Consider the following 8,726-nt stretch of genomic DNA (forward strand, 5'->3'; position numbering starts at 1 on the left):
GTTAGCCAGAACTCTTGCATCTCATTAAGAGATCAGGAGTTCGAGTCTTCCCACCTACGTGTGGGTGTTCTTTAGATAACTTTTCCTTTCTTTTTTTCTTTATTTCTACCCTATAATTAGCTTATTTCTTGTATTAGTTAAGTTGTTAGGCTTGGTTATTTTGTGGACTGTTACAATTGATGTTATAATTGATGTAGTTTCCTGAATTTGTACTTTGTATTTCCTGTCTAATGTAAAATGATCTCATCTTTCGATTGAAAAAAAAATTATCGTAGTCTTCCCGCATGAATTGCGCAAGAAATTATTTTGGTTAAAATTAAGGCCGTGCAACTCAGTAGTTTGAAGACTAATATTTTCTCATAACTAAATGGATTAAATGGTTTTTTGTTTTTTTGTAAGTAGAAACGAATGGGCTTTGCCATTATGTTGAAAACCAAAAATTCAGTGAAAATTCAGATTACTTGCAAACCAAAGCCAAAAACCAAACAAAAACTAATAAAAGTTAAGTTTATTCACCAAAGCAAATGATCACGTGTGTTAAAGGGAAAGCAGACAAGTAAAATGTCAATTCTGCCCTCGTAACGCATCTGAACTCAAACTTGTTGCCACTATCGGACTTCTAACCACATGGTCACCGTCGATCTCAACCCAAGTCAGATACCCAAACGCCACCGTATCTTCTTTCATCGTTTTCGGTCCTTCAAGACTCACCTTGTAGCTTTGCTTCTCACTCCTCTCTCTAAAAACCAGTTTCTCAGGCACAACCTTAACTTTGAACCCCTCCATTGCTGTCACTTTCGCCGTATAATTCGTCATTCCCTCTCCAACGTTCGTCACCGTACGAGAAAATTCTCGAACAGTTTCGGACGCATTTGCGTTGAAAAACGCGATGAAAGAAGGGTAGTTGATGTCCAAAGTTGGGTTCGAGCAATTATAAGGATTCCCCCTCGTGATGGCTTGTATTTGCTTCGTTGTGTAATTTAATCCACAAAGAAGATTCACGTAGTCTGTGACGTCCACGTCGTATATTAGACCGGGGTCTAGCGCCTTGTTTGGATCAACATGGCCGGACCCTATGGCTAAAGGAGTAGCAACTTTGTTGTTATTTCCAAGGTCTTGAATCGGGTTGAAATCGTTGTCGTTCGAATAAGAAGTGGTCATCATGGCAGAACGAATGGCGGCCGGGCTCCATTCAGACCTGGCCGCCTTCAAAAGGGCTCCCACTCCTGCGGCGTGCGGACAGGACATTGACGTGCCCGACAAGATATTGAACTGACTGAAAAGCGGCCCGGTGGTCAAATCGACCACCTGAAGATTTTGAGGCCATGCGGCCAGGATTAATGAGCCAGGGGCCATAAGGTCAGGCTTGAGCACAAATGGGCAGCTTGGGGATGGGCCTCTTGAGCTATAGCTAGCCACTTTAGGTGCTGGTTTAGTTTCGAGTCTCGTTCGACGAAAATCGATTTTCGCCTTTGGGTCGTCACCGTTTTTGACGTAGTCCAAAACAATCTCCCCCAATTCAAGATTGAGAAAAATCGCGGGAAAGGTGGTCTGAATGGAGAGTTCAAAATCCGTCATGTTAGTAACGAAGATCGCCGCGGTCACATTTGAATTTTGGGCATAGTAAACTTGCTCGCTTAGGGAATTGTCCTTGTCTTGGCACACAATAATCTTGTGCCCAACATTTTTCAATTCCTCGGTACTATTGCAGAAACCCGTGAAAACAAGTGGGAATTGAGATGGATTTGAATTCCCTGGAAAGAGAGAAGAGCCTGAGATTGAAACATTGTTGCCAAGGGTAATAAGCCCTTGGAATTCACGGTCCATGGTACCGGCAGCGACAGTCAGGACCCAAGGGGTCCCATTGTGGAGGGTCTCGATGTAGGGCCCCTCGTTTCCTGCCGATGTTGAGACGAAAATACCCTTCTCCATAGCTGCAAACGTAGCTATGGCAATGGGGTCTTCGTACAATGCGACACCGTCTAAGCCTAAGGAGAGGGAGAGAACATCAACCCCGTCGATCATCGCCTGATCGATCGCGGCGATGATGTCAGACGAGTACACACCCTCGTCCCACAAGGCCTTGTACATGGCCACGTGAGCCCGCGGAGCCACGCCCCGGGCAGTTCCCGAAGCATAGCTGAAATATGACACGCCCTCGACGTAGTTCCCGGCTGCCGTGGAGGAAGTGTGGGTCCCGTGGCCATCGGTGTCCCGTGTGGAGTTCATCGAGAAGGTCAAATTGGGAAATTTTGCATGGAGGCCTTTGTTGAAGAATCGGGCTCCAATAAGCTTCTTGTTGCACATTGAGGAGTTGAATTGGGTGCCGGTTTCGCACTCTCCTTTCCACCTCAAGGGCACTTCGGTCATTCCATCATCGTCGAAGCTCTCGCTCTCTGGCCATATCCCTGTGTCGACCAACCCGATTATGACATCTTTTCCCTTTTCTGCCGCTAGCAACGTACCCAACTCCGAATTAAGCCCAAGAAATTTGGTCGAGTGAGTCGTGTCGATGTTAACTGGCATATCTCTATAGGCAGAAACATAGCCCGGGGATTGTTTTATCTCTTCGAACTCGGAAGGAGAGAGACTGGCACTAAAACCATGGATGGCATTACTGTAGCCATAGATGAGCTTAGAGGAGGAGGACAAAGAGGTGGTGGAAGCCGAGGCGGCTCTAGTGTTATCCAGTATGGAAGAAATGGTGGCCAAGTACCAAGTGTGGTGGCTTGAGAAGGCTTTTGGCATGGCTGATAAGTCCATGTGGACAATGTAATTATCTAATTCGGCCAAAGAGGATATGAATTGTGGGGTTGTAAAACAAAGGAGAAAAACATACAAGGGGAAGTGAGTGGCCATTTTTCAAATGTGTTGTTTGAATTTGGAGTTTGATGAGGGCTTTTATAGAGAAAACAAGAGGTATGGGAAAGCCAATGTATTCGCCCTCTTCCATATTTTCAATCTATCCATTACTTTGTCCATAGAACTATGATCCTTTTTCTTTTCTTTTTTTAAACTTACGTGTTCGAATTAGTTTAAGCTCACATCGACTAATTCTGAAGACCTATCCCACCGCTCACTCACCAGGGCCTCAATTAAAACCAGAGCAAAACTCTATATGATCTGACTCAAAAAAATTGATAGTACTTGAGAGATTTCTAACGTAAGATTGGAATGGATCAAACATCCAAATCTTAGATCTTGAGACCAACTCCATGGTACATCTAGTTGGGAATAACCGCTATATATAATTTATGCCAATGTTGCTAACGTTTTGAGTCTTTTGACCCACCAACAAATATTAATTTCTTAATATATACGGATATAATATAATTTTACTAGCAAATGGTCATCAAAATGATATTGACAAATAATCAGATGTACACTACCTCCATAAATTATTGTGCATGGCCAAGGTAGTTACTAGGTGGGACCAACTTTTTTATTAATGAAATTTAAGTAACACTTCACAGTGCCGCCAGTATAATATCTTGATTGGTGAATATGGTGGGTATGGAGAGTATATATGGACTGGGAGACACATCAAAAAGAAATTATAAAAGAAAAAAAATTACTTTTTGTATGGATATACATATGTACCATATATTTACGAGAGGTGCTAGGGGCACATCAGTTGTGTCACACTTCAGCCACACCCCTCTCAAATATAGTGGGATCCGTTCCAGTAGACCACACTTCTATGTGAGAGGAGTGTGGTTGAGGTGTGGCACAACTGATGTGCCTCTAGTATTTTTGTATATTTACTCCCCTTTTAACACCGCACACCCTTTTTTGTCCTTAATTTATGTGAATTTACCTTATTACCCATTCATATGTGAAAAAAATAAATCGATAGAATCATAATACCATATATTTACATGAATAGAGATCTGAAAAAAAAAAGAAAAAGAAAAGTGCTTATGATGAAAGAGAGTACACAAGACTTTGAAATTGCTCGAGGTATGTAGAGAAGAATGGCCATAGGACATTGCACTTTTTTTTTTTTTTTAGAGGTAAATCGGAAATTCATAAATGGCCGAGGCCCTGCTTGGACGAAGGGAAAAGAGGAGAGGAAAAATTAGAAGGGGTATATGGGGAGGGATCCACCTGTTTGCCTGTTTGGCAAACCCAATTTCTTCCCTTATTATTTCTTACCCCCTTTTCGTTTTGCCCAATTGTAGTGATTGTCCGGTATAAATTTTGGGCTCCTCTTGGGGTGCTCAAAAATAATCCTGCTGTGGAGGTGTATTTTGTGGATGAAAATACCCCTCGCTATCCCCCTTTTTTCATCCATCATTCAACCAATTTTTACTTTCCATTCTACCCAAAATCATAATTTTCCATTCAAATCTATCTTAAGACTCCATAATTAATTTTAGAGTTCTCTTACGGTGCTCATTGAAAGGCCTTAAAGTCAAAAATCCATTATGATCATTTAAGATAAATGATTAGAAAAATAAAAGTTTCGCACCTGTTCAAACAGATTGAAAATTGAAACATTTAATTTTTAACTATATTTTTTAATATATAAACGGTGTAAAAAAATAAATGTTCCAATTTTCAATCCGTTTGAACCGGTGTGAAGATCTAAGTTTTCTGATTATTTTATCCTAAATAGTCATAATTAAATTTTGACTCTATAGCTCTTGTTGATTAGGCCTTAAAGATACTCCCTCTGTCCTTTTTTAAGTGTCCTGCTTCGTAACTCCAACTTATTAAAAAGACATTATCATTACATCTTTCACATCAACTTTTTCCTTCACTTTCCTTACTTACCCATCATCATTACACTTTTACTCACTAACTTTTCAAAATAAAATTTACTTTTAAGGACAAAATAGACAATACACCAACTTTTACCTCCCTAACTTTACAAAATGGACACGTATTAAGGAACAGTCCAAAATGGAATACTGGACACAAAAAAAGGGACGGAGGGAGTATTTGATTCTACGACTTTCTTAGGGCTAATCAATGAGAGCCATAGAGTCAAAATTTAATTATGATCATTTGGGATGAATTGATCAAAAAATTAAAATCTTTTCACCAGTTCAAATGAATTGAAATTTGTAACACTTAATTTTTTAACCATATTTTTTAATATATAAACTGTTTAAAGAGGTTGAAAAATTAAGTGTTCCAAATTTCAATCCGTTTGAACTGGTGGAAAGATTTTTAATTTTTCTGATCATTTTATTCTAAATGGTCATAATTAAATTTTAACTCTATGACTCTCGTTGATTAGCCCTAAGAGATATTTGATTCTACGACTTTCTTAAGGCTAATCAACGAGAGCCCTAGAGTCAAAATTTAATTATGACCATTTAAAATAAAATGATCAGAAAACTAAAATCTTTCCACTGGTTTAAACGGATTGAAATTTGAAACGCTTAATTTTTTTTTAAAAATAAATTTTATAAAAAATATTATTTAATAATAATACTAAATTCGTTAATTTGTTAGTAGAAATAATTATTACGGCTAAAGTTGTGAAAGAATAATTAAATTTACAATTACATATAAAATGTAATACATAATTAATTTAGGGACTGCACAAGGGTAAAATGGTTATTTGACAGCTTTTTATATCATCCACCATTCCTTATACCCCCTATTAATTCTCCATCCAAACCAAGTATTATTTAATCCCTCTTCTTTAATACCTCATCCAAATAACCTACTATTTAATTTTCCCTCCATAAACATCATATCAATGTGGGTCATCACTTATTAACTAATACCCCCTACTATCTTATCCCCTTATTAACTAATACCCCCAATTTTTTTCCCGCATCAAACGGGCCCTGAAGCCAAAATAGAGTCCGCATCAGAAGAGCCAGCGGATCTAAAGTGCATATCACAGAGAACTAAAAAAAAAATAGAAAACACCTATTCTAGGATTTCTTATCAATAGAAAATATCTATTCTAGGATTTCTTATCAAGAACTCTCTAATACTACCTCTCTTCCACAATAATAGTCTCACTTTCTCTCTCTTACTTCTTTTCAAATCAAAAAATTAATTACTTCTGTGCATAATTTTTCAAATTTATTCTTACCGTATTAAAGATCTTGATTAGTACTTTAATTTGGTGTGAAAAAATTCAAAAAATTATACACGAAAGTAGTTGATTTTTTAATTTGAAAAATGACACGACTTTTCATAGTGAACTCTCAATATGGAACAGAAGGAGTAGATAATTAAAGAGCTTCAACCGTAATCACAAAAGGGTCATTTTGTTCAACCCCCGAGTGGCCTGGGCCAGATGGTCCGCACACTACAAGAAATTTGGGATCACCCAATTGTTTTTTTAGTAACACTTGGAAAAACCGTCGGTATAGATGGTGTGTAGCGACGGTTTACAAAACGGTACTAGAAACAGGACTATAGCGATGGTTTTCATACAATCGTTACTAGATTACAAGACTATAGCGACGGTTTTAATAACCGTTACTAAAAACCGGACTATAGCGATGGTTTCCAATAACCGTTACTATAAACCGGACTATAGCGACGGTTTTCATCAACCGTTAGTAGATTTTTACATCGCCAAAACCAATTTTCTTTCATGCGATCGATTTTTCAAACCCGAACTAACGATCGAGACGGTTGACTTTTTTTCATGTTGATTAAATCATTCTCGTAAAAATTTGACTCAATCAGATTTGTAATTATATTTAAAATATATATGTTCAATGTAATTCAAACAAACTACATCTTGTGTTGTATTTGAACGTACAATAGTCACTCGACCAAAACAACCGTGATGATCGAAACCATTGATTTTGTTTTCCTTGTTGATTATCATTCTAGTAAAAATTTGAGACAAAATTTCACTAGTAAAATAAATTTTTCTGCCCGATCAAGTGTGTAACGATACCCGATTAATTTCATTCTTGGTATTAAGGATGTACTCTTTACTATGTAAAAAATAGACGGTTCCAATCGGGAAAAAAAAAGTAGGTATTTTATAGTATAAACCAAATTTAAAAAATTGGATTAAGAAAACATCGATAAAACTCCAATGACATAAGTTGCACTGTTCATCGATAAAATTTGAATTTTGTTGGAGTGGGTTGAGAACTTGGAATTTATACACAGCGCATTAAATAAAATACCCAAAGTTTAGGCAGATGACCAGTTACCAAACGACACACCATATTCACAAACATGAGTATTTTGTCTACGTACATAGCTGGTTTGTAAAGTATAAATATTAGTAGGTCCTTGAAATTACACAAGTGCTGAGTAGGTCATTGAAATTACACAAGTGTTGGGCTAGCCCAGTTGGTTCGCACACGCGCGTGCACACGCAAGGTCCTGGGTTTGATTCCTAGGAGGAGAAAAAGTTGATGTGTTGCCTTCCATGTGCCATGTGGGCGCCACGTTTGCTGCCACGCGGGCCCACAAGGGCGACACGTGTGTGCCACATTAGCACCACACGGTGGAGGCCACCTCAGCGCCACATGGAGGCCATGTGGCTACCATGTCATATTGTACCCAGATTTTTTTAAAAAAAAACTTGCATTTAGCAACGGTTATAAGCGTCGTTAAAGAAACCGTTACTAAAAAATATGTGTACCAACGCTCGTCAAAACCATCAGTATATCTCTACACCGACGGATATCTCGCAACGATTTGGCTGACGGTTGGTGAACCTTTGGTATAGCCTTTAGCGACGTTTTTTTGTATTTTTTAGTGACGTTTTTGACCGTTGTTAGATCCGGATTTTCTTGTAGTGGCACATTGCACTACAAGAAATTTTGTGTTTGGAGACGAATTAGATTGTCACAAAATGCATATTTTTTGTCACCAAAAGTTTAGAGACGAAAAAACTTTTGTCACCTATAGGTTGTCTCAGAAAGTAACGTGATGACGAAAATCATGTTTCGTCACCTATAGTAATTTTTGGAGACAAAATTTATCGTCACCAATTTATCGATTATTCGTCACCTTTGTCCAGTTTCGTCACTAATAGTGAATGGATATTGACCAGGAAAACTACATAGGTGACAAAAAATTTCGTCTCCAAAGAATTTAATTTAAATATTATAAAATAGTAAATGTGACAAATAATTTCGTCTCCTATAATTGTAAAATTAAAGCCGATTAACGACAAAAAATTTCGTCTTTGAAATGCTTCTTCAAAAATCCTCTTTAGTGACAAAAAAAATTTGTCACCTATTTTTCATATATTAGAAATATAGGTGACAAAAAATCGTCTCGCACTCTTCTAAATACCATATCCTGTGCATTTTAGAATCAAATAGATCTCAAACAAGAACTATAATACATCTGGATTACACTAAATAGTAAGCCCATTCTATTTTACCATAATATCCAACACATCGTCATACCCAACATTCATCCACACCAAAATAATCATCCACACTTAGGATGTAATGCATCCATGTACAAATGTCAAAAATAACCAAACTAGACCATATACGTTCATCATAGTTCTTATCCTATGAATCATCAAAAAAGAAGTGTTCTCGTAGCATCATCGAAAAAAAGAAGACTTTGAACTTCATCCAAAAAGAAGTCTTTATAGAAAAGCATATACATCTTCTGCTACCAACCTTCTACATACTCAATCTGCAAATTAACATAAAACAAGATTCAGAAAAAATTGGTACGATATTCTTAATAGAAATACAAAACATCATGTAAACTTGAAGTTTTATGCCAAAATCAATGAATTGAAGTGTAATGCCTTCATTTTG

At 37.5% G+C, this 8,726-nt stretch overlaps 1 protein-coding gene across 1 annotated transcript; it reads right to left on the reverse strand.

The window, feature by feature from the left end:
* Nucleotides 1–493: 493 nt before the first annotated feature.
* On the reverse strand, nt 494–2,933 carry LOC131331216 (subtilisin-like protease SBT3). The gene has a single exon (XM_058365102.1). It carries the CDS (start codon nt 2,857–2,859, stop codon nt 565–567), a length of 2,295 nt encoding a protein of 764 aa, XP_058221085.1. The 5' UTR covers nt 2,860–2,933; the 3' UTR covers nt 494–564.
* Between the last annotated feature and the right edge of the window lie 5,793 nt (nt 2,934–8,726).

Source organism: Rhododendron vialii, chromosome 6a (genome assembly GCF_030253575.1).
Source record: "Rhododendron vialii isolate Sample 1 chromosome 6a, ASM3025357v1".
Lineage (NCBI taxonomy): Eukaryota > Viridiplantae > Streptophyta > Magnoliopsida > Ericales > Ericaceae > Rhododendron > Rhododendron vialii.

Bases quoted from the DNA above. Each gene is read 5' to 3' on its own strand.
- LOC131331216 (XM_058365102.1), bottom strand. From the start codon at position 2,859: ATGGCCACTCACTTCCCCTTGTATGTTTTTCTCCTTTGTTTTACAACC.